Source organism: Macaca fascicularis, chromosome 20 (genome assembly GCF_037993035.2).
Source record: "Macaca fascicularis isolate 582-1 chromosome 20, T2T-MFA8v1.1".
Classification (NCBI taxonomy): domain Eukaryota; kingdom Metazoa; phylum Chordata; class Mammalia; order Primates; family Cercopithecidae; genus Macaca; species Macaca fascicularis.
Genome location: NC_088394.1, coordinates 68219404 through 68245638, shown reverse-complemented (window position 1 = coordinate 68245638; position 26235 = coordinate 68219404). Strand labels below are relative to the sequence as shown.

The window sequence follows — 26235 nt, the reverse complement described above, 5'->3', positions numbered from 1 at the left end:
TGACTGCATGTCTGACTTTTTCCTTCACCCCCTTAAATCATGTAGTAAAGGTGGGGGAGGGGGGCAGAAGCCTGCCCTGACTTCCCTTGCATGGGTCGTCCTGGATCCACCCTTATTAATGCACAAGGCAGGCCGAGCTCTGAGGGTGCCCAGCTGCTTCTGAGACTGGGGGGCAATAGCAGGTCCGCCTTGATGGCCAGGTCATGGGAGGGAGATGCGCAGGAGTCCGCCCCAGCCTTCCCCGGCGTGGTTTGGCTGCTTGAAAGAGGTCCATGTGATTGCTCTGGATGGCAGAGGGTAACAGTTGTCCATTGACTGAAAAACAGTGCAAAATGTAGCTTACTCATTTTCATGTAAAAGGTGACCCTTACACCAGAATCACTAGTCTTTTCTCTTTTTAAGCAGTCTCTTAAGTCTGCTGAGGTGGCTTTTGGGGGGTTTGGCCCTTTGCACTAACCATGGTCTGTATGCTGTGATTCCTCCGGGCCGGGCTTCTGCCAGGTGTGCTGGTTGGCAGGTTCTGTGTTAGGGTTGAGTCACAGACAGGATTGGGGCTCAGAAGCAGCTTGATACCAGGCCAATGCCGGCGTGAGCCCTGTGGTGTGTGGCTTGCCGTGCTGTTCTGACCCCTTTCTCCCTCTGTTCCTGGGATTTGCATTTCCATGTTATAACTCAATAAATGTTAAAATGTAAGTCAATTTTGTGGGTGAGTTCAGAGGCCTAGCTTTGCCAGCCAGCACCAGCTACCACCTCTGCCTCCATTCTCCTTACCTCTAGCCCCCTTGGGGGAATGCAGGTGGAAATGGGCTTTTCAGGGCTCCGTAGTGAAGAGAGGGCTGCCAGCACTTTGCCTAGGAAGCCTTCTAATCTAGGCCCTAGGTTGGAGGACTAGGAGAAGTTGGCTGATGTGTGACCTATTTACAGACTCAGGCAATGGAGTAGGAAAAACATTGACGTTCCAATTAACAGTTATTAATAAGCTGTGACCTTGGTCACAAACTCACTAAGTCCCTTAGATAAAAAGGTCAGAGAGGCTATTAAAACATTGGGTCCAACTCAACCTTCTTATTTAAAAGCAAGGAACACCTGGTGAAGGATACTTGGTACATGTGGGCGCTACAAGAGGAATGGAGGGGTCCCCTGCCCGCAGCAGCTCCCCTTGAATCTACCGCGGTACTGGAGCTTCTGCTCGAGGCTCTGTCTCTTCTTGTGTTTCCAGTAGTTTTTTAAATTACTGACCCTTTCCATTCAGATCTTCCTTAAAGTTCCTTCCAGCTTTAATATTCTGATTCTGTCTTTTTTTCAGATGGCAACTGATTGTTTTTTTAGAGGTACAAAAGCATACCTATGACAACAGCATGGTCTCTAACTAGCACCATGGCCCCATAGTGGACTCCTGAGTCTGGCCGACACTTGTTATTTTCTGTATTTTTTTAGTGTAGCCATCCTAATGGCTGCTATCTCACTGCAGTTTTGATTTGCATTTCCCTAATAATTAGTGGTATTGAGCATCTTTTCATGTGCTTATTATTGGCCATTTGTTTATCTTCTTTGGAGAAATGTCTCAAGTCCTCTTCCCATTTTTTTTTTTGCATTGGTAACTTTTTTTTAAATTTTAAATTTCAACTTTTATTTTAGATACAGAGGGTACATGTGCAGGTTCGTTATATGGGTATACTGTGTGATGTGGAGGTTTCAGGTATGGTTCCCATCACCCAGGTAGTGAGCATAATTCCCAACAGGTATTTTTTCAACCCATTTCCCTCTCTCTACTCCCCCAAACCAAGTAGTCCACAGTGTTTATTGTTTCTATATTTATGTCCCTGTGTGCTCAATGTTTAGCTCCCACTTATAAGTGAGAAGAGGTGTTATTTGATTTTCTGTTCCTGCATGAATTAGCTTAGGATTATGGCCTCCAGCTGCATCCATGTTGTTGCAAGGGACATGATTTCATTCTTTTCCATGGCTGCGTAGTACCCCATGGTGTGTACGTACCACATTTCCTTTATCCAGTCCACCACTGCTGGGCACCTAGGTTGATTCCATGTCTTTGCTATTGTGAATAGTGCAGCAATGAACATGTGAGTGCATGTGTCTTTTTGGTAGAACGATTTATTTTCCTTTGGGTATACACCTACTCATGGGATTGCTGGGTCAAATGGTAGGTCGGTTTTAAGTTATTTGAGAAACCTTGAAACCTTTTTTCACAGTGGCTGAACTAATTTACATTCTCACCAGCAGTATATAAGCATTGCCTTTTCTCACCAGCCTTGCCAGCATCTGTTATTTTTTGACATTTTAGTAATAGCCATTCTGACTGGTGTGAAATAGTATTTCATTGTGGTTTTGATTTGCATTTCTCTGATGATAAGTGATGATGAGCATTTTTTCATATTTTCGTTGGCTGGTTGTATGTCTTCTTTTGAGAAGTGTCTGTTCATGTCCTTTGCCCATTTTTAATGGGGTTATTTGTTTTTTGCTTGATTTGTTTAAGTTCCTTGTAGATTCTAGATATTAGGCCTTTGTCAGCTGTGTAGTTTGTGACTATTTTCTCCCACTCTGTAGGTTGTTTATTCTGCTGATGGTTTCTTTTGCTGTGTAGAAGCTCTTTAGTTTATTATGTCCCTCCTACCAATTTTTGTTTTTGTTGCAATTGTTTTTGCTGACTTAGCCAAAAATTCTTGGCCGAGGCGGATGTCGAGAACGATTTCTTTTTTTTTTGAGATGGAGTCTTGGTCTGTTGCCAGGCTGGAGTGCAGTGGCTTGATCTCGGCTCGCTGCAACCTCTGCCTCCTGGGTTTAAGCGATTCTCCTGCCTCAGCCTCCCAAGTAGCTGGGACTACAGATGAGCGCCACCATGCCCAGTTAACTTTTGTATTTTTAGTAGAGACAGGGTTTCACTATGTTGGCCAGGATGGTCTCGATCTGTTGACCTCATGATCCGCCTGCCTCGGCCTCCCAAAGTGCTGGGATTACAGGTGTGAGTCACCACACCTGACCTGATAACGATTTCTTTTTCGTTTTTTTTTTTTGAGTAGGAGTCTTGCTCTGTCACCAGGCTGGAGTGCAGTGGCGCGATCTCGGCTCAATGAAAGCTCCGCCTCCCAGGTTCACGCCATTCTCCTGCCTCAGCCTCCCTAGTAGCTGGGACTACAGGCACCCGCCACCATGCCCGGCTAATTTTTTTTCATTTTTTTAGTAGAGACGGGGTTTCACCATGTTAGCCAGGATGGTCTTGATCTCCTGACCTCGTGATCTGCCCGCCTTGGCCTCCCAAAGTGCTGGGATTATAGGCGGTAACGATTTCTATAGTTTGAGGTCTTGCATTTAAATCTTTAATCCATCTGGAGTTGATTTTTGTATATGGTGAAAGATAGGGGTCCAGTTTCATTCTTCGGCATATGCTCCGCCCACTTTCAAACTGGGTCGTTTGTTTTCTTGAGTTTTAGGAGTTCTCTATATATTCTGGATATTAGCATCAGAGATATGATTTGGAAATATTTTCTCTTATTCTGTGGGTTGCCTTTTTACTCTGTTGGTATTGCTTTTGATGCACAAAATTTTTAAAGTTTCATGATGTCTAATTTGTCTATTATTTCTTTTGGTGCCTGTGCCTTTGGTGTTATACCCAGGAAATCACTGCCAAATCCAATGTCATGAAGGGTTTGTTCTATATTTTCTTCTATGAGTTTTATAGTTTTAGTGGCTACATTTAGGTCTGTGATTCATTTTGAGTTAATTTTTGTATATGGTATTAGGTAAGGGCACAGCCTTATTCTTTTGCATGCAAATATTCTGTTTTCCCAGCACCATTTGTTGGAAAACAAAATAAAAAACTATCCTTTCCCCATTTCATAGTCTCAGCATCCTTGTCAAAATTATTTGACCATATATGTGAGGGTTTATTTCTGGGATTCTTCCTAGTCTATTCCACTGGTTTGTATGTCTGTCTTTTGATTTATGTGGCAGTACCACACTATTTTGATTACTGCAGGTTTGTAGTAAGTTTTGAAATCAGTAAGTTCTTCAGCTTTGTTCTTCTTTTTTGAGACTGTTTTGGCTATTGGGATCCCTTAAGATTCCATGTGAGTTTTAGGTTGAGTTTTCCTATTTCTGCAAAAAAAAAAAAAATAATAATAATAATAATAATTGGGATTTTGACAGAGATTACATTGAAACTGTAGATCACCTTATGTATATTGACATCTTAATATTAAGTCTTTCAATCCATGAACATGGGATGTGTTTCTGTTTATGTCTTCTTTAATTTCTCTTGGTAATGTTTTACAGTTTTCATTGTACAAGTCTTTTACTGCCTTGGTTAATTCCCAAGTATTTGTTTATTTTTGATGCTATTATAAATGAAGTGAAATTATTTTTATAATTTCCTTTTCAGATTATTAACTGTTATATAAACCTGCAGTTCATTTTTGTGTGTTGACTTTGTATCCTGTTACTTTGCTGAATTCATTATTAGCTCTACCAGGCTTTTTTTGGGAGGGGAGGTGGTCTGTAGATTCTTTACGGTTTTTTACATATAAGATCTGTGAACAGAGATAATTTTACTTCTTCCTTTCCAATTTGAATCCCTTTTATTTCTTTTTCTTGCCTAATTGCTCTGGCTAGAACTGCCAGTACAATGCTGAACAGATGTGGCAAAGTAGGTGTTCTTGCCTTATTCCTGATCTTAGAGGAAAAGCTTTTAGTCTTTCACCATTGAGTATGATGTTTGTTCTGGGTTTTTCATATGTGGTTTTATAATGCTGAGGTAGTTTCCTTCTAATCCTCATTTGTTGAGTGCTTTCTAAAAAAAAATTCATAAAAGAGTGTTGTTGTAACCATTTCTTTTTATTATCAGCTGTTTGAACTACTTTTTTAGGAACTCAATTCCTTGGTTATTTCTTAACAAATTATAGGCAGGCAACACTCAGTTTCCCTGCCCTTCCTCCTATCTTTAGAGAAACTGCACTTCTCTAAGTCCATCCCCTGTACTCAGCTAGGTCTTCTGCCTGGCTGGGCTGTCAAAGTCAGATGGCTGGGTAATATGTTGATGTTTTTCTGGCTCTGCCACCAATTAGCTCTCCATAACTGACTACCTGCTTTGCTCTGGTGTAATCACTCCACAGGAAGTGAAAGATAACTTGGGAAAGATGTACCACATTAAAAGAAACCAGAGATTGTAATTTTGGCCAAAATATATGAAATATTTTGGTAAATTATAGAGATAAAATCCCTTTTTAGTAGATGAGGCTGGGGATTTTAATGGCATTGAACTTTTGTTTGAATAAAGTAAGCCACAGGCTAGATTAGTACTAGATTTTTCAATCTTTGTTTTCTCTAGAAAATAAACCCACATTCTAAACCACATGAGGGGACATAGTTCAAAGAGCTTAAACAGACAACAACTATTGTAACAGAAACTACCAGAGATGCCTGTCACTCCTAGCTCACACTGCATTTCTGGAACTGCCCTTCCCAAGTTCTATCGGGGGCATCCTATATAACTTGTTAGTGTTCCTATTAGCAGTGAATTTTCTTGGCCTTTATTAGGCCCAGGAAGAATATTGAAGAATCATTGCTAACCACTGGGTTTCTTCCTTCACTTTTACTGCCCCCCTCAGAAATGTAAGATCTTTCATTTCTTTCTCTTATATTAATATTACACTAGTAGTGAGTTGTCTCCACTTCCTATAGACTAGAAATATAAATTCTAGACATGTACTCAGTTTAACAAAATCCTACCAGAATAAAATATTAGCTGTCCTTGGAGTTTGTCATAATGGAATTTCACTTGTATTGAGGTGGCTGGGGAGGAAAATACAATTGTTAGAAGAAGGAATGGAATGTGGAGCCCAGGGGCAGGGGGCAGGTGGTGTGCTCTTGCTCCCCCATTTGAAAAATACAGCCCTTATTGTTCTTCCTTTCTTTGGGGTCTCAGGATTACTTCCTTTTTGGAGTTCTTAGACTTTTTCTTTTTAAGTTTCAGATAGTAATGGAAAGAAAATAAAAAAGGTGCTACTTATCACTTTTGTTTGTTTAAAAACGAATCCAGAAGCTTGCATTGGGGATTATGGCTTCCCCGTATATGGAAGAGACCAGTATCTGTTAAAATCCAGAGAAAACAGGATGAACATGTTGCTGGGGGATTGCGGGGCAGAAATGTCTGCAAGACACCAAGAGCTCACCACAACCGCTGTGCTCATGCTCATGTCTTTATTTCATATTTGGGCCTGGAGATGGACATATGCTTCTAAAGCTCACTCCATGGCAGGAAGTGGGCAAAACTCAACGAACGTTAGTGTCTTGCAAAATAGGCTGGGACCGTGATATATTCCCGTAAGAGCTGATCCAGGTCAAGAGAGAGGGAGGGCTGGGAACTCACTGTCCTCGGAAGAAACACGCGTGGAAATGCTGCTCATGGCTAGATGTGGATTCTAGCAATACGAGGAACCTGAGGGAACAGGGAGGAAATGAGAGTTTTGATTTGAGGAGATTCCTTGAGGAATCACCTCGTTAATTGTGACTGAGGTGACTCCTCAAGGACTGGCCGCATGGCCAGGCAGCTCTGCCTGGTGACTGCCGCAGGTGACCTCTTGCCTCTGGGGTAACACGGAGTTTCCAGGTGGCAGGAAAGGTGGCTGTGGACCCAGGCTAGGTAGGTGGCTGGGGTGCTCTTACAGGGTTTCCAGATGTAGAAGGAAGATGCCTCTACTTCCTATTCCCTAAAACGGGTCTGGGTCAGGGGAAGGGACAGGTCTGAGATGTGAGGCACTTGGGTATGCTTCAGATGTTCTTAGATCAGAAGGGGTCTTAATTTGCCTCCTCCCTTTACAGATGTGAAAACAACAATCTTTGGTCCCAAGTAGCTAAGAAAACGACTTGAGGTCACAAAAGGCCTATTTTCTTCTTCCTACTTGAATTCTCAATCCAGTGATTTAAAGAAAAAAACACACTTATTTTATTGACAAATGGCAGACGTACCCGGGCAATGGGGCATCCCGATGTACTTGGTGAGGTCCATTCTTTGACCCCCGTCCTGGGGCAACCCCTTCCAGCCCAAGGCGCCGCACACTTTCCCTCTCTGTGTGGACTCTGTTTTGCTCGGGCCTAGGGCTTTGGTGCATAGCCTTGTGTTCTCAGCTTTCGTCTTCTTATCTTCTATTTCCTTCTTCAGCTTCTTGTTTTCCTGCTGCAGGTGGACCATTACATTGTGGAGGTGGCTGTGGGAAGGAGAGGAAGGACGGGTTGTGTTGGGGCTGCTGGCTCTGCTTGGTTCCCTGCTAGAAAGGACAGATAAAGGTGTCACAGGGAAGACAGCACAGACGCCCATGTCTGTTCAGAGCTGGGCTGTTACATGTGCTCTGTAGAAATGGAGGCCTACATGTGTACTGTGGAAGAAGCCCAGGCCTGGGGTCCGAGTAGACCAGGAGCTGGTACTCCTGCCCAACTCTGCCAGTTCTGGGCCTGTTTTCTTATCTGTCAGACGGGGACAGTCAGGCCTGGCCTGACTGCTGGGGTTCATATGAGGATCTGGTTTGATAAATGACAGAAATTTGACTTGAAGAACCAGAAGGCTGTTAGGGACAACTGTGATCATGTGTCCTCGGGTTCTCATGGCCATGCCTTGGAAACATTCTCACCCAGCACCAATGCCAAAGCCCGCATTCTCTCTGCTTCCCTTTGCTGAAGAGTCGGGAGCACAGGAGATCCCAGCTCTGTCAAGAACTTGGGCAAGTTACTTATCCCCATTTTACAGATGAGGAAATGGAGGCTGCCATGCAGAGGAGGGGAAAGATAATTTAGCACATTCCCCATGCCTCAATAAACGGCAACTTTTATTATCACTGTTGTGTGTCTCCAAACGAATGTTGAGGGCAGTGGGTGAAAGTGGGCTCTGAAACCAGACTTCCCACATTGGAGTTGTGACTCTGCCACTTACTAGTTTTGAGACCAGGGGCAAGTTACTTAGTTTCCCAGGTCCTCTCTTTCCTCATCCATAAATGGGGATCATGACTATACTGAACGCAGGAGGTCTTATGAAGATGAAATGAGCTCATACGTGTTAACACTTAAGATAGTACCTCACACACAGCAAAAATATGTATTAGTTGAGCTACTATGATCATTAAAAGATGCTTTTCTTTCAAATAAGAACAGGAAAACTCAAGAGTGAGTTCTTTGTAAAAAAGAACTTCCTGGACTTGGCACAACAGAAGAAAAAGACTGACGTTATCTGTTACCTTCAGAGTCTGACAACTTTTCTTTTAGTTACACCCCAGTAAAAAGTTTCATGGTCTTTCCTAGAGGAAATCAAGTAGAGAATTCATCCTCAACCTCTTCTCTGGGCATATGCTCTACCCTTTTCCTCTCTACAAAGCTGGCCAACTTTGAGGACGCCTCTTCCCCTGCCCATTAGCCCCTCACTCCCAGTGCCCCTGGGTCTGGAGAGGGGGTCTCAGCAGTGCCCTCCTTCCCTGGCTCTCTGGCCCCCTCCTGTCAGCATCTCGAAAGCCTTCAATATCCCATACAGTTCATCCACGTCCTGGTTTCTCAATTCCTTGGCCTCCTTATTCCAAAGGTCTCAGCCTTCTCTTCAACTCTGCCATGTACCCAAGGCCAAAGCCTAGAATAGGGCTTTCCACCTGGGGTGCCACGAATGGATTCCAGGTGTTTGGAGATGCCCACAGCCCTAGGGGCAAAGCTCTGGGGCAGCCACTGCTTGGTCAGCTTTGTCACAAGTATGCCAAACAGATGTGGTTATTTTTATCCTTCTTTTTTAGAGATGGGTTCTCATTCTGTCACCCATGCCAGAGTGCAGTGGTGTGAACATAGGTCACTGCAGCCTCAATCTCTTGGGCTCAAGTAATCCTCCCGCCCCAGCCTCCCAATTAGCTGGGACTGTAGGTGTGCACCACCACGCCTGGCTAGGCTAATTCTTAATTTTTTTTTGTAGAGGCAGGGCCTTGCTGTCACCCAGGATAGTCTCAAACTCCTGGCCTCAAGTGATCCTAAACTGTGGTCATTTTCTTTTTCACTTTTATTTTATTTTCACTTTTATTAGGTTCAGGTTACATGTTACATCAGCAAGCTCATGTCACAGGAGTTTGCTGTACAGATTATTTCCTCACCCAGGAATTAAGCCCAGTACCCAATAGTTATCTTTTCTGCTCCTCTCCCTCCTCCTACCCTCCCCCGTCAGATAGACCCCAGTGTCTGCTGTTTCCTTCTTTGTGTTCATAAATTCTCATCATTTAGCTCTCACTTACAAGTGAGAACATGTGGTATTTGGTTTTCTATTCCTGTGTCAGTTTGCTAAGGATAATAGCCTCTAGCTCCATCCATGTTTCCACAAAGACATGATCTCATTCTTTTTGATAGCTGCACAGTATCCATGGTGTTATGTAAGGTACTGTCGTTTTCTAAGTGTTCCCTGAGAAAAGGATGGGAAGCGCTGTCCTAAGGCTTGCTGTTAGTTGTTACTTTGCCACCTCCAAAATCTCGGTTTTAGATCTTCATACCTTCACCTCCATTCTCAAACTGGTAACACTCCTCGCATACCTCCCTCTTAATGGACCCAGCTTTGACCATGAGGGGAAGCAAGACCAGAGGCCCCCACATGAACAGGTGGAACAGAAGGGCTCCTCCAACCTGGCCTGCTCACCTGATGATTTCACGAAGAGATGTTCCTTGTTTGTTCCTTCACTTGGGATCTGTTAGAGCAGCTCAGCTCCTGCCCTAACTAATCCAGTCTGCCTTTCACTGCCTGTTCCCTGCTTAGCACCCTTGACCTCTGAGAACCATGAGAGCAGGAAGGAACAAAAAGACTACTAAACTCCCTTTGGATTTTTGGTGAGAGAACTAAGGCTCTGAGAGATCAAGTGATATGCCCAAGGTGACATAGATGCAGATTCGGGACCTGGAGGTCTTTCTGAAGTACTTTCCTGGGCTGATCCCCCTATCAAGGGCTAAAGCCAGCCCTGGCTCCCTGCTGACCCTTCCAGTCAGCTCCCAGGAAGCTGCTGGGGTAGTGTAAGATGACTTACTCCTTTTCACCACTCAGCTTGGCGATGTATTTCACCTGCTCTCGGAGCTTGTTTCCCAGTTTCTCATTGGCGACCCTGTAATAAAATCACAGGAGAAAAGAGTGGCCAGTTGCCAGCCTCCGTGAGCAAGGGTGCAGCGGGCTGAATGGGACGCTGGGTTCTCAGCAAGACGGCAGCTGCATCCCAGGCCCCCCATGCATCACCCTGTCCCCAGAGTTGGGGCCTTCCTAGCACCTGGGCATTCAGTGGACTCTCTGAACTCAACTCCTATGCAAAATCCCTGTCAGCCCAGGTGAGTTCAAGGGAATGAGTTAGGGCCAGGCAGTGAAGCTGGATCCCGGGACAGGAGGAGGACATCGGAGCCACAGCAAAGCACTCCTTCCTCCTTGCCGCTGCTGTTTCCAGGTCAGCAGGGCTTTCCAGACCGGCCTGAAGGGTTGAGCCCTCCTCTCCATCTTATTCCCGTCCCTTGGGTGTGGACTGAGACTGGATCTGTTTTCCAGGAGTGCAGGTGTGTGTGTGACTAATCTTTAGCACCCGTGTGGCTCCTCGGCTCAGTCCAGGCCTTGGACCCTGCCTTCCTTTTTCCTCCCATACTCACTTCTGCTGTTTCGCCCATTGCTCCAAGCTGGTCATAATCTGATCGTTCTCTCGGTAGAGGCTACAGGTGTCTTTGGGTACAGACCGCTGGGGCAGGCAGCAGGGCTTGGGTAGAAGAAGAAAACGAGACAGTCAGAGGTGGGAGCACAGGCCTGTCATCCCTCCTTCCGAGTCAGGCCTCTTCTCTCTTCCTGGGAAAAGAAAACTCGACTCTGCTGTCCAACCCGAGGCCAGAGTTGTGGAGTTGCCACCAGGCCTCCCCCTCTGGCTGTGTGGGTGGCATCTCACACAGAGGTGACATTTCTGAGAAGGCACCATTTATAGCAGAGACACAGTAGATTCGTACATTTCGAATCCTGGTTTCCAGTGTGAAGGCATAAAAAAGAAGTATGCTAAGCCGATTTCCTAACAGATGGAAGAAAAACACCTGGAGGAAGAGGAAGAGGTGCCTTCTTTCTCTCTCTTTCTTTTTTTTTTTTTTTTTTGACAGTCTTGCCCTGTCATTCAGGCTGGAGTGCAGTGGTGTGATCACAGCTCATGGCAGCTTAACTTCCCCCCAGCTCAAGCTATCCTCCCACTCAGCCTGCCGAGTAGCTGGTACCACAGGCATAGGCCACCATGCCCAGCTAACATTTAAACTTATTGTAGAGATGAGGTCTTGCTATGTTGCCCAGGCTGGGCTCAAACTCCTGGACTCAAACAATCCTCCTGCCTTGGCCTCCCAAAACATAGGGATTGCAGGTGTGAACCACTGTGCCTGGCCTAAGATGCCTTCTTTGTAATTCGAGCAAAGGCCCAGTGACCACCTGAGCTGTCCTGTGGCCTCCTGCCATGAACTTCACTGCTCAGGGAGGTGGGCCTGGGACAAGCCCAGAAGGTCACTTAGCCCATTCTACTGTAGGGTACAGGGCTGCCAAAAGTGTCAGGATGTACCCAGTGGACTAGGTCAGGGGTAGCTGGTGTACCCGACAGTCTCTTCTCTAGAATGGGGCCTTCATTCTGCTCAGTATCTATCAACAAAGCCACAAGAACATAGGTGGGTTGAACCAGCAGCTGTGGCCCTTGCTTTGTGCTAAATGGAGGGGGTGACCTTTCCTTTGCTCCCAGGCTCCCCCACCCCCACCAAGGGCTGTCCGGCATTTGGGTGGCCACAGGATGTGCCTGAAGGTGTGGAGAGGAGGCACGCAGAAGCTGAGGCATGCCCACCTCCTTATCGTCCTCAAGGAGGTTCTCTTTCAGGGCGGCCATCTCCTCCTGGAACTCCCTGAGCTGCTCCTCTTTGGCTGCCAGCATCTTGAGGTCATTCTGGTGTTGCTTCTGCCACTGCAGCACCTGACAGCTCATCTCCTCTAGCTTCTTGTCGAAGGCGTGCACCTACTCAGGAGAGCAAAGTGAGGAGGGGGACTCCAGCTAGCCTCCCTGACCCCAGGACCCACAACAAGGCCGGAGGGTGCTTCCTGGGCCTTGGGAGATGTGTTGGGGGTATTTTCTTCCCAGCAGCCAGCAGAGGGCACCCATGCTCCGATCTTTGCTGCCTCTGCCTGAAGTTCAGGGAGCCAAGAAAGTGGAAGGAACCTATCAGCCCAAGGGAACGGCTTCATGCTAAATAATTCTGGATGCAAGAGGTGACCTTGTAGACCCCTACGAGGAAGGCAGCCCAAGCCCCGGGCAGCTCCTCACCTCCAGCTCACTCTCCTGGTGGAAGCCCCGCAGTTTTTTTAATTCCATATTGAGCTTTTTCATCCTTTCCTCATAAGCAATGATTTCCTCTTCCAGCTGAGCTTTCTTCTCTTGGGTCTGTGTCAAGCTTCGCTGCAGGCTCTTTGTCTCCGAGGTCACATGATTGAGCTTCCGGAAAAGACAAAGAGGACGAATGGCTATCAGAGCCTTTGGCCCTCTCTGCTGAGTCCTGAATGGAGGAGGGTTCCAGTCCCTTCCTGTCCTCTGCCCAGGGTGAAACAGATGGTCACATTGCTTAGTCTCCCAGAGCGGGGTGGGAAGTGACAGTGGTTGGTTTACTGTACCCTGCTTTCTCCTCCCTACCCACTCCCTCCATTTCTTCCCTTTCCAATCCCATGAATTGATGGGCCGGCCATGATCAGCACAGGATGGGGCGTGAATTTCCCTGACAATCCATACTTTGGGAAAACCTTGCCCCCGAGTCACCCATGGGCAGAAAGGCTTGCCAGATTTGGCCTTGATCTTTGGCCTCTTCCTCCGCCCTCCACCCAGCTCCAAGCCTCACAAAGAGGAAGCAGGCCTTCTCTGCACAGACATCCCAGCCCACACAAGGGTTTGAGATGGCCCCAGTGACAGTCAATAGGCAGGAAATTGGCTCCTGTGCCTCTCCCGCTACCTTGACATTTCCTTGCCTGAAAACAGCCCTGGAGACTAAAGGGTGTGGCCTCACCTTCTCGAGGGCTTGGGTCAGGTCGTCCTGGCAGGCGGCTGACTTCCGGGATAATGCATCATAGGCTTCTTTGGTGATGGTGGTCTGGAGATAGTGCTTCTCCTTCTGCAGAGCTTTGTCCAGCTGGGCCTGCAGGCTCATTAAGGACTCCTTCTGAAGGGCTATCTTTAGGGAGGGAGAACAGAACTGTCAAGGTGCCAGCTCAGGGTCATAGAGGCATTCTCTGTGCCTATAGGAAATGAACAAGAGCTAGACTCTCTCCTGTCTGCAACAACCTGCAGAGTCCGTGTTAACACCCACATCTTCACTTCACTGTTGTAAAAGGTAGAGCTGTCTTTCCAGGCTCTTTTGCAACCCCCGGCCACATTTCCCTTTCTAGTTAGCATTTCCCTCAAACACCAGGAGTACCAGCTGTGCTGGGGCATGATATACCAAGTACACAAAAAAGTCCGTTTCACATACTCTGCAGTCTTTGATAAAGACCTGGAATCCGATTTGAGGTTAGTGAACATGATAACAACGTTTCCTTTGTGTTTTATGACTCACTTAGTTCCTGATGTAATTCACTAGACTTGATGTACCATGAAAGCAGGACTGTGCCTGTGTTTTGTTTCCTGCTGTTTCCCCATTGCTGTAACTCAGGGCATGGCACATGACAGAGGTTCAGGAAATGCTCAGAAATGGTCATTGTTCTGTCACGTGAAATATTGCATTTTTGGAGTTAGGGATCAATTGATCAACATGTTAGGGAACATGTAGTTCTGGTAGAAGTGTGTTTAAAAACTGAAGTCTGTTTTCAACTTCGTAATGAGTATTCATGGTATAGTTAAAAGGAAGTTGAAGTCTGGAGTCAGAAAAATCTGGGTTGAGGTCCAGGTTCTATCATTTACTTATTTCTCCAGCATCAGTTTCTGCTTCCACAAATTGAAATCATTTTGTTTCATGGAGTTTTTATGATGATCAAATGAGGTGATACATGTACAAAGGGCTTTCTTTTACTATACGACTATGAGTTATTGTCATAGACACATAGAGAAACTAGCCACCTTATATACTTTAAATACAGGACAGATATCTGCTTCTGAGTCTGGAAGCTGGAGGGAGACCGCAGAAATTCATATGCCTGACTTGTATTCTTTGGTATTCTAGCACACCTGCATCTGAAAGTGGCCATGAACACAGAAACACATTCTTTTGGGTTTTCTTGTTTTATCTCCAGTAACTGTTCACTGTTTCAAGTTTATTACTTTTTCAGATAGAATTTTGAGTACCTTTGGCCCCGGGAATTAGTGAGATGAAAAGTGGTAGATTGGACTTCTGACGCTGTATTTTACATGCCCTGGTGGTGAAACTATTCCTAAAGATGAAATAATTTGGTCTTCTGAAAACAGAAGTGCATCTTTTCTGGGGGCTTCTGAAAAACATGGAGTCAGCAGGGTCTGCCCAGTAAACCAGAGGAATCACTGGAGAAACTATAATTCATTGTCAGTGCTTGATAAGTGATGGCTGAATGAGAAATGTCAGTATAGAGGTAAGACACTAAAACTGAGGATGGTGAAAAAAAATGACAGTGAAGCTAGAAGCTAAAATGGAAGCTTTAAAAAGTTTTGCTAACATGAGTGGTTTAGCTTGGAGAAAGATTCTAAAAATCTACTTATAGAAATATGTGAATTATAGAATCAAGAAGTTCTAGTAAAAGTTCTAATAAAAGACCTACTCTCTCTGCTGTCAATGGTATTAGGTCTAGATGGTTTTATAGGTGAATTTCATGAAGTCTTCACTGATTCCTCACTTTCTCTCATATCCATTCCATCAGCTAGACTGGTGAATTCTAGCTAGACCTCCAAAACACATCCTGAATTTGCTCCCTTCCTTCTTCACTGGACAGAAATTCTAGCCTGGACAGAAATAGCTTCCTAAATGGTCTCTTCACTTCCATACCTACCACTCCCTCCAATCCATTTCCACACAGTAGTCAAAGTTATATTTTGCAAACTTAGATCAAATCACCTCCCCTGTCGCTTTGAGGAAATCCATCAATGGCTTTCTGTTGCTTTTAGAATAAAACCCCAAATTTCTTAACAGAGGCCGTAATGTCTGTTCCTGCTTCCTTTCTAATCTCATTATATACCAACGTCTCCCTTGATCAATGCATTCCAATCATACTGATCTTATTTCACTTCTTAGAATGTGCCAAATGTTATATTAAAAGAATGAGACATGATGCACAATCAAGACTCATACTAGGAATGCAAGGGTAGGCCAAAATCGGGATCAATTACTTAATTTTATTCACCACATTATTTATTTAACTCATTTCCCATTTGCCCCAAGAATACTGCACTAGCAGTGAGCTGCAATTTTTTTCTTTTTTTTTTTTGAGACGGAGTCTCGCGCTGTGTCACCCAGGCTGGAGTGCAGTGGCGTGATCTTGGCTCACTGCAAGCTCTGCCTCCCAGGTTCACGCCATTCTCCTGCCTCAGCCTCCGAGTAGCTGGGACTACAGGCGCCCGCCACCACGCCCGGCTAGTTTTTTTTGTATTTTTAGTAGAGACGGGGTTTCACCATGTTAGCCAGGATGGTCTCGATCTCCTGACCTCGTGATCCACTTGCCTCGGCCTCCCAAAGTGCTGGGATTACAGGCTTGAGCCACCGCGCCCGGCCAATTTTTTTCTTTCTAAATGGGAAGTGGGTTAAGAAGGTTGATATAATCATCTCAATAATTTTTTTTAAAAAAGCATTTGATAAAATTCAGCATCCATATTAATAAAACTCTTAGTAATATGAAACTGAAAAAAAAACTGCTAAAGGCAGCAACAAGAAGGCTACAGGGAACATCATACTAAAACAGAGGCATTCCTTTAAGATCCAGAAAAAAATGTCTGCCAACACTGCTGCTGTTGAACATTAAACTGTAGGTACTGTCCAATGCAATAAGGCAAGAAAAATTAAGTAAATATAAATATTACAAAGAGATATTAGAAAACTGTTGTTGCTTGCAAATAATATAATCATCTACTTAAATCCATGAGAAGTAACTAAAAAACAATTACAACTTATAAGTGAGTTCAATAAAATGTCCAAATACAGACTGAATATGTAAAAAATAAATGAGCTTTCCTATTATTGACAGTAATTAATTTATAAAATACTGTAGAAATATTCTAGAATCAAAGAGATGAAAAAGATATCAAGGTATATTGCCTTGGCTTCAAATGGAAAATTTTCAAATTAAAATATGGAATATTAATGAAAGGAAGTGCATTCTAGAAAAATAATCAAAGCTTCTTTCTAATGGCCATTTCAATTAATTAAGTTTTCCTATGTGAGGGATGTTTTTAAAAGTTGAAGATGCTTACACACACACACACACACACACACACACAAATCCCTTAACTTCCTGATTCTCATTAAAGGTAATCTGAAATTATTGTTTTTACTTTCACATTTACTTGGTTATCTTTCTTTTGGCAAATATGACACTAGGTTCATACTAAACACGTAGGAATCTGAGTATCCCATATATTCATGGAGGTTCCTTAGGGATCTCAGTGACTCAGACTTCAACTCTGGATCACACTCAAGGAGAGATTATTATCTCTGGAGGACAACTCTGAGAACAGTCAGTGCCTTAGGCCTGTGCTGTATAATATAGTAGCCACTAGCCACATGAGGCTATTTACATTTAAATAAGCTTAACATTAATTACAATTACAAATTCAGTTCCTCAGTTATACTGGGGTTCTTTGATTCTAGAATATTTCCACAGTATTTTATAAATTAATTACTGTCAATAATAGGAAAGGGCTGCTTGGCCTTTCATTTGTAGCCCAAGAGACCATCTACCAAGGTGTTATATTTTTCTCTTGCCCAGAAAGGTGGAAAGGATTTAGCTGGAGAAAGGATGGCTGCTTATCATGAGGGAGAAAGGGAAGAGGTGTTAGAACTGGATAATTCAGGTTCAAATAGTGGTTCATCCCATCACTTGCTGGTCAGTGACTTTGGCCCTCCATCTTTCTTTCCTCTATCATGTCTCTCTTGTTGGCAGTAGAGCAGACGGAAGCCATGTAAAGAGCTTAAGTGGATGATAAATAAATCATGACTGAATTCAAGCACAGTGCTTAGCGTATGTCAGATGCTATTTACTCCTTTCTGTCATTTTTACTTGTGTAATGAAAAATAACTGTCCCCCCTTTCATCTCCTTTTTGTGCTTCGTGACAAGTTTTGGAAGTGTTCCCTAGCAAATTGCCCCCCAAAATGGATTCATTCAACTCTGGTCTAAAACAGAACATTGGAAGACTTGATGCCAAAGCCCAAATAGCTTGGGGGCTCCACCAGATATGAGATGAGATCTTCCACATATGGAAGAAACATTTCTCTGGCTCAGCAACCAGGTGCCAACCAGGAGGGAAGTGGAGCTGCAGGTGGCCCAGGATCCACAGTTGGCTGAGCAGTTAGCTGCATTTCTGTGTGGAGGAGAGGTGGGTACAGATTTCAGGTCAAGGGTCACAGGGTTCAAGTTCCTCACTCCCTTGGGGTTCCTGTCTACTCACCTCTTTATTCAAGTCTTGGATGACCTGTTGGCTGGTGTTATATTTGTTGACAGAGGATTCCAGTTGTGTAGAACAACACTGTAACTCTGCTCGGAGATTCTCATTTTCTTCCTCCAACTTTCTGGAATTCTCTTTCAACTGTTCGCTCATTAAAGAATAAAGCACAGCAAAGAGGTGTTAATCTCAGGTAACTATAAAAGCCCCACTCCATCCTCCCTCTCCCCCAGCTCTATCTCCACCCTGCGGGAGCTCAGGCCTTCTCACTCCCCTCCTCGCTGGCCTTTCCCACTGTCCTTCCTGTCTTTCCTAAGGTCTGAGCATCCATTGCCTCTGCATCCCCCAAGGTCCGGCTGGGGTCATGTCCCACTCTGGATTCCTGACCCAGCTCTCCTGGGATTCTCCCACTCACCGTCTTGTCTTTCTTTTTAAATTCCTGCCGCAGAGCTTCAAGTTCTTCCTCCATCAGCTTCTCACGGTCTTTGCTCTTCTTCAACTGCTCCCGTTTGTCCTCCAGTAGCTTTGTGGCCTCCTGAAGATCATCTTCTAACTTGCATTTGGTGGATTCTTGCTCCCTGTGCTGAAAAAATAAAGACTGAGCTGAAAGACTGTCTTAGACTATATTATATTTGGGGGAAAAATACAGACAATTGCACACAGGGCATGGCTGGAATGAATAAGAAGACAATTCCTTAGTTATGTAGCATACGTAAAATAAAAGGTTTCCTCTAATGTCTGCAACATTTTTTCTTTGTTCAGTCAGATATAGCAATTTATTTTATTTATTGATCCAATTCCTAAGCACCGGCTTTCTCTCCTACTTTCTCATCAATTCTTCCCAAAGATTTGGAAGATTCCAAATCTTTATCAAAAACCTTTTTGAATGAAGTTTAAAAAATCTTAGAAGAGCATAAAAAGAGTAATTCAGAGATCAAAGACTTTAAATTGACTGACAATTATCTCCTGCTGCTGGGCACTATTTAAAAAATAAATAAATTGACTGATAAGAATAGCTTTTGAATCCTAGAAAAAACAACATTGTTGTTTGATTAATTTTAAGGTTAACCATTGAAAATGCTTCTCACTGGTAATGGGAGCTGGTGCTGAGAGGCTGGCTTAGCATACTAACACAATTCTGGTCAATTAATTTGCATGGATTGGTAGTGACATCTTCCCAAATAATGTCTGATATATTTAATCTTTTTCCTTTTTTTTGAGACAGGGTCTCACTCTGTCACCTAGGCTGTAGTGCAGTGGTGAGATCATAGCTCATTGAAGCCTCAATCTACCAGGCTTAAGGGATCCTCTCACCTTATCCTCCCAAGTAGCTGGGACTACAGGCATGTGCCATTATGCCCTGATAATGTTTGTATTTTTTTTTTTGGTAAGGTGGGGTCTTGCTATGTTGCCCAGGCTGGTCTGGAACACCTGGGCTCAAGTGATCTGCCTGCCTTGGCCTCCCAAAGAGCTGGGATTACAGGTGTGAGCCACTGCTCCTGGCCTGTGTTTTATCTTAAGCAGAGCAAGCACTTGAATGGGCTGTCTGCCTGCCCGTCACACCTGGTGCTGAATGAGCTTGATACGATCGAGCATGTCATTCATTTTCATATCCTGCTCAGCCACTGTCTTCTGAAGCTGCCTCTTTTCCTTGTCTGAATTTTCAAGCTTCCTCAGGGCTTCAGAGAGTTCTGATGACAGCTCCTCCACCCGTTTTCTAAAGCAAAATAACAGCCACAGGAGGACAGACTTCAGTGCCCATGTGGGCAGATTGCAGAGCTGACCCCATGGGAAGTCCTTGCTTTCCCATGCCTGGGCAGCTGCCCACAGAGGGCCCGGCTGGCTCAAGAGGGACAGAACCTCTCTCTGGAGGTGAGCCTGGGCACCTGTTGCAGGTTTGTTCCTTCTCAGCCATCGAAGACTCCTTCTGCAGCTTCTGAAGTTCTCGCTGTAGTTCCTGGATGGTGTCTGCCTTCTGCTTGTCCAGGAGGAGGCCGTTCTGCAGTTTCCTCTGGGTGTCCTCCAGGTGACAGCCTGCCAGCACAGCCTCTTCTTTGCTCTGGGCTGCTTGCTGAGCTGCGGAAGTGGGGAGATGGCCATGTGAGAAGGGAGGGTGTATGAAGATCACACTCTTATCAGCCTGGCTGAAGAGTTTCTCCTTTCATTTTGTGCTCTACTTCAATTCCCAGTCTGTCCTCATTTCTCTCCATTTCACGATCAGTCCTAAAGAGCCCTATTCAATTATCTGTCTTTGTCTACCCCTCAGCTGTGGACACCTTCTGGACTAAAATTAAACACACTGGTAGAAATTTCTCAGTAACTCATGTGCAACTCATTCTGTCACTGGGGACAAATCCTGACCCTCCTGGAGTTTAGAGGCTCCTGAGGGAGGGTTACCGGCCCACCGTCCTGGAGAACATTGTCATGTTAAACTCACACTGACCGGGTTCAGGAAGAGAGATCCACATGGGCCAGAGCGCTTGGAGATGGATGAGTGGAGAAACAGAAGCTGAGATGTAGCAAAAGAAGTGGGAGGAAGGGAATTCCAGGGGCGGGGATTGTTAGAGCAGATGCCTGGTGAGGAGAATGGGGAAGGTGTGTGGGAGGAGGGTAGAAGACATCAGTTTGACTGGAAAGGGAAGTGGGGAGGAATGGTGGGTGATAGAGTTGAATAAGTGGATGGATGAGCGGGGGCTTTGGAGGACTTTGGAAGCCTAAGAGAAATGCTTAGATGTGATTTAGCGGGTTCTTGAGCAGGAATCTGACATAAAAGAAAAACTGCTTCAGGAAAATTGGAACACATTAGAATAGAGAAAAACTTCCAGCAATATTCTTCTAGCCCATGCCTTTGCTTCCACCGGGTATGAGGGGAAGGCAGTTACAAAGTTAGAGCTGGGGCTTGAAGTTTTGGAGTTACCTGTATTGAGAAAGGGAGCTACACAGAGGAGGGAGCTCACTGAAGAATGAGTAAGAAGGGGAGAGTCTCTAGATGACTACAGTCAAAGCAGGAGAGAAAAGAGAACGATGGGGAGGTTTGTAGTAGAAGGATGGACCTGTGATATCTCCAAAGCTGAGAAACAAGATTTGAGGCATAAGTAGCCAATAGCATCAAGGAACACAGCATTAAAGGAGGGTAAAGAAGGAAGCCAAGCTTGGATCTTATCTTATAAATTGATAAGTAATTCATGTAATATAAATTTAGCATCCCCCCTCCACTGTTTATGAGACAGAGTCTCACTCCATTGCCCAGTCTGGAGTGCACTGGCATAATCTCAGCTCACTGCAACCTTGACCTCTCAGGCTCAAGTGATCCTCCCACCTCAGCCTCCCAAGTAGCTGGAACTACAGGTGCCCACTACCATGCCTGGCTAATTTCTGTGTTTTGTAGAGACAAAGTTTTGCCACATTGCCCAGACTGATCTTGAACTCCTGGGCTCAAGTGATCTGCGCACTTAGGCCTCCAAAAGTGCTGGGATTCTAGGCATGAGCCACCGTGCCTGGCAAATTTACCCTTTAAAAGTATATAATTCAGTGGTTTTCTTGGATACTCACAAAGTCATGCAACCATCATCAATATCTGATTCCAGAACATTTTCATCACCCCCAGAGAAACCCTGTACCTAAGGCAAGAAGTTATTGGTGACCTCTGAGAAAGCGGGCTCTGTGGAGGGACAAGGACATCATCCACAGTACAAGCTGCACAGAACAGAATGTATTTGGGGGCAAAAAGGAGAAAGGGAATAAAAAGCCAGGGAAGGGAGAAGCAAATTGTGTGATGAGGGCCTGGAGAAGATGGAGAGGAATGTGGTGCAAAGGACAGAGCCCTGCCTCCCTGTGGCCAGGAAGGCCCAGGGTCTTCAGGCAAGACTGCTGGGAGAATGGTGGGTGGGTGACTCCAGAGGGCAGGTGAGCTTGGGAGTGGGTGAAGGAATACAAGAGGGTGGTGGCCACTGCTGTGAGGTGTAGGATGAGGCCCTGAGAAGGTCTGCAGTGAGACACTGGAGGGGGCGAGGGAAGTGGCCTCTGGGAGAGAGAAGGTGGCTGCTCTAGGGCTGCTGTAGCCCCACAGAAAAGTGTGGTGGGGACAGCACCTGCGGGGGCCTCACCAGCCAGCCTCTGCTGCTGCTTGGCTTCTTCGAGACTGTTCTTCAGCTTCTGGACCTCAGCCTGTAGGGCCTCGCATTCCACCTCCTTGGACTTGTCCTGCTTAGCCTCCTTGACCGTCATTTCGAGTTCTGTGGCCATGCACTGCTGCTTCTCCAGCTCCTTCTCCTTTTTCAGGAAGCTGTTCTGAGCCTGTGTCAGTTTCTTCTGCAGCTCATGCAGCATCTCATCTTTCTCTTGGAGGAACTGAAGAAAGCAAAATGCAAATGCTGGGAAAGCTCTGAGCGGCGGTGGATGAAGGCACTGAGAGGTTGTCTCAAGCCCTCATCCAAGTCACTGGCATCCCCTGTCTGGACACTGGGCGAACCTCCCTGCCTCCACTCCTGTTCCCCTCAGGCTGTTCTCCACACCGTCGAGAGAGGGAGTCTTTATTCTTATTCTTATTGTTTTTGAGACATAGTCTCTCTCTGTCACCCAGGCTGGACTGCAATGGCATGATCTTGGCTCACTGCAGCCTCCCGTGTTCAAGCCATTTTTCTGCCTCAGCGTCCCAAGTAGTTGGGATTAGAGGCATGAGCCACCACGCCTGGCTAATATTTGTGTTTTTAGTAGAGATGGGGTTTCTCCATGTTGGCCAGGCTGGTCTCAAACTCCTGACTTCAAGTGATCCACCTGCCTCAGCCTCCCGAAGTGTTGGGATTACTGGTCTGAGCCACCATGCCTGGCCTTTTATTATCTTAGTTTAGTTTTAGTTTTTGAGGCAGTCTCATTCTGTTGCTCAGGCTGGAGTGCAGTGGCACGACCATAGCTCAATGCAGCTATAACCTCCTAGGCTCAAGCGATCCTCCCATCTCAGCCTCCCTTTACAGCAGGTAGCTAGTCAGGTGTGAGCAGGGCAGGAGAGGGCTCCCCTGCCACATACACCAGGGTTGTTGGGCGATCATCAGGTGATAGTCAGGAGGTTGTTAATTGTCACTCTAAAGTAATAATTGGTCACAGCTGGTGCCAGGGAAAGGCAGGCTCCTAATAGACAGAAAACACCTGAAACTGGTGAGCAGCAGATTCCTGGGTAAGGTCTCAGGAGTTAGGAGAATGGTGAGAAGTAATGCAGGACCCCAGGAGTATATGCAGGCCGAGGCAGGTGGATCACTTGAAATCAGGAGTTAGAGACCAGCCTGGCCAACACGGTGAAACCCCATCTCATACTAAAAATACAAATATCAGCCAGGCATGGTGGTGGGTACTTGTAATCCCAACTACTTGGGAGGCTGAGGCAGGAGAATCGCTTGAACCTGGGAGGTTGCAGTAAGAAAACCCCAAGTCAAGAGGTCAAACAGCATTCGGTCTCTCAAGTCACCTGCTTGGCCCTCTTCCAAGTGTATTTTCTTTCCTTTCATTAATGCTCTAAGGCTTTTAAAAAAGTTCACTCCTGCCTGCTCTAAAACTTGCCTCAGTCTCTCCTTCTGCCTTCTGTCCCTCAGTCAAATTCTTTCTTCTAAGGAGGCAAGATCTGAGGTTGCTATAGACCCATACGGATAACTACCACCGCTAACATCCTGAGTAGCTGGGACTACAGGGGTGGCCATCACACTTAGCTAGTTTAAACATTCTTTTTGCAGAGATGGGGTCTCACCATGTTGCCCAGGCTGGTTTCAGACTCCTGGGCTCAAGAGATCCTCCTGCCTTGGCCTCCCAAAGTTCTGAGATCACAGGCATGAGCCACTGCGCCCAGCTAGAGGCGGGGATCTTAAAAGTGCAAGTCAGATCTTTTGCCTCAGCTCAAAACCCTCCACCGGCTTCCATCTCTTAGAAAAAGGAGGGAGTTGGGCCGGGCGCGGTGGCTCAAGCCTGTAATCCCAGCACTTTGGGAGGCCGAGACGGGCGGATCACGAGGTCAAGAGTTCGAGACCATCCTGGCTAACACGGTGAAACCCCGTCTCTACTAAAAAATACAAAAAAAAAACTAGCCGGGCGAGGTGGTGGGCGCCTGTGGTCCCGGCTACTTGGGAGGCTGAGGCAGGAGAATGGCGTAAAAACCCGGGAGGCGGAGCTTGCAGTGAGCTGAGATCCGGCCACTGCATTCCACCCTGGGCGACATAGCGAGACTCCGTCTCAAAAAAAAAAAAAAAAAAAAAAAAAAAAAAAAAAAAAAAAGGAGGGAGTCCTTACAATCACCCTATGGTCTGGTCCGAGGCTACCTGTCTGACCTCACCTCTTGCCACCTCCACCCCTCTCTGCTTCCGCTGAGCTCCTGGAACACTCCAAGCAGACCCCACCTCAGGGCCTTTGCACTTGCTATTCCCTCTGCCTGGAATATTCTTCCACCAGACCTTTGCCTGGGTGGCTCCCTCACTTCGTTCAAGTCTCTGCCCCAATGTCACCTTATCAGAGAGGACTTCCCTGATCACTCTGTGTAAAACCGCCACCAAGCCGTCGGAGGGATTTATCAGTGTCTGACGTGGGTATATCAGTATTATATATTAATTTTGTTTACTGGCTGTCTCCCCACACAGGAGTGCAAGCTCCATGAGAGGCGGCATGTTGCAGGTTTTATTATATTCTTAGTGTCTAGGACAGTGCTTGGCATATCTCAGGGCTCAAAAATATTTGTGGAGTGAATATACAAATGACTCAAAGCTGTTTACCCAGACTCTGTGCCTTGTCATCATCTCTCCAAATGCCTCTGTTTTGATGAGCATATCTCCTCTGTGCCTTGAAACAGGAGGTTTTCCTGACCAGCCAGTCTATCAACTGGATGATGATGATGGTGATTATTATTATTTGAGACAGAGTTCACTCTTGTTGCCCAGGCTGGAGTGCAGTGGTGCAATCTTGGCTCACTGTAGCCTCCCCTCCCGGCTTCAAGTCATTCTCCTGCCTCAGCCTCCCAAGTAACTGGGATTACAGCTGTGCACCACCATGTCCAACTAATTTTGTGGTTTTTTTTTTTGTTTGTTTGTTTGTTTTAGTAGAGACGGGCTTTCACCATGTTGGTCAGGCTGGTCTTGAACTCCTGACCTCAAGTGATCCACCCGCCTCGGCCTCCCAAAGTGCTGGGATTCCAAGTGTGGGTCACTGCACCCAGCCCTCAGCTGGATTATTTTTAATAGCTCTGACGGAAGTTCAGAGTCGGAATAGTACTGCTTACAAAAGCTTGCATTGGTTTCACAACCTTTCTGTTCTTGGTTCCATTTCTAGGTTTTTCTAAGAACTTGATTTATGTTGGCAGTAACAGTTCTTTTAGGGCACAGCTCCATTAATATTTTCAAACTGCCTATTTACATATTCATAAACTATTTGTAATTTGTAATTTGTTTGTTTGTTTTGAGATAGGGTCTCATTCTAGGTCCAGGCTGGAGTGCATGATCACGACTCAGTGCAGCCTCCACCTCCTGGGCTCAAGGGGCTCACATGATCCTGTGACTTGAGCCTCCCAAGTAACTGGGACTACAGGTGCACACCACCGTGCCCAGATAATTTTTGCATTTTTTTGTAGAGACAGGGTTTCATCATGTTACTCAGGCTGGTCTCAAACTGGGCTCAAGGGATCTCCCCACCTCGGCCTCTTAAAGTGCTGGGATTACAGGCATGAGCTACCATGCCCAGCCAGATATTTGTAATTTTAAAAGTGAAATTCACTTGAAATTCTTAGTAAGGCTACCTATTATTTTATATCATTTCCTTCCACTATCAAGCATAAAAAGAGTATAAGGGAATGATGCAAGTAAGTGTGTCCCAAATGCTCTTGCTACCTTGCGGGGCTTGGGAAAAGTCAGTGCCTCTGTTTTGGTCCCTGCATGATCAGATTCATTTATTATGTATGATGAGAAATACCAAAGAAGTGCTTAGAATTGCACCTGGGCCTGAATAGTCACCATCTCACTGTGCTTATGTTGAGGCTCCCAAAGCAATCACGGTGGGTGAAGGCAGAACTGGTTCCTGCCAGGGCATGGCCTCACACCTGCCCCATTGGGAATCCAACCAGTGTTCCTCATTTTACCTTGTCTTTCTTCAAAGCAAGCTTTTGGGTCTCGGTGAACTCCAGCTGCAGCTCCTGCAGCCGGCACTGCAGGATGGCGATGTCCTTATCCTTCCTCTCAATGTGGGCAGATGTCTCCTCCCGCAGTCGGTGCAGGTCCAGCTCCAGCTTCATCATGTCTACCATGGGGCGGGACAGAGTCAATGCTCAGGGGAGAGCTAGGCTTCCATCTGGCTCCCCTGCCACAGCCTGCCGCCCTGGTTTACCCTTCATGATGTTTTTCTTCTGTTCCGACACGACCTCTAGTTCCATGCGCAGATCCTTCACCAGGTTCTGGTACTCCTCCACATGCAGGCACTGGCTGTCTTTCTGCTCCTGCAAGTGCTTCAGTATCTGGCAGACGGAAGAACAGGGCAGGATGAGGAGATGAGAGAGAATGGAGAATGCTTTCTAAAATGCCCAGCGGCCACACACAACAGTCGGTAGGGACAGAGTAGTAGAGTAACGGTTGCTGGGGGCCAGGGGATGGGTACGTGGAGTGACTGCTGGTA

General features: G+C 45.8%; 1 protein-coding gene across 10 annotated transcripts in view; it reads right to left on the bottom strand.

Annotated features, from left to right (window-relative positions):
- Positions 1–2635: 2635 nt before the first annotated feature.
- PMFBP1 (polyamine modulated factor 1 binding protein 1) overlaps positions 2636–26235 on the bottom strand; it is a 532821-nt gene continuing 509221 nt past the window's right edge. For 4 of the 10 annotated variants that reach the window (XM_065537355.2, XM_065537354.2, XM_065537357.2 and 1 more), the window contains 14 exons: positions 25951–26077; positions 25706–25863; positions 21708–21951; positions 19488–19677; positions 19165–19318; positions 18017–18184; positions 17608–17745; positions 13054–13218; positions 12324–12587; positions 11850–12017; positions 10645–10748; positions 10044–10118; positions 6982–7280; positions 2636–4113 (listed from right to left, as the gene is read on the bottom strand). In XM_065537355.2, the coding sequence (XP_065393427.1) occupies positions 4061–4113; positions 6982–7280; positions 10044–10118; positions 10645–10748; positions 11850–12017; positions 12324–12587; positions 13054–13218; positions 17608–17745; positions 18017–18184; positions 19165–19318; positions 19488–19677; positions 21708–21951; positions 25706–25863; positions 25951–26077 (2307 nt within the window). In that variant the 3' untranslated portion in view covers positions 2636–4060. Of the gene's footprint in view, positions 4114–6194; positions 6452–6981; positions 7281–10043; positions 10119–10644; positions 10749–11849; positions 12018–12323; positions 12588–13053; positions 13219–17607; positions 17746–18016; positions 18185–19164; positions 19319–19487; positions 19678–21707; positions 21952–25705; positions 25864–25950; positions 26078–26235 lie in introns of those variants that run through there. The other 6 variants (XM_074027857.1, XM_074027856.1, XM_074027858.1 and 3 more) reach the window with 5 other exon arrangements.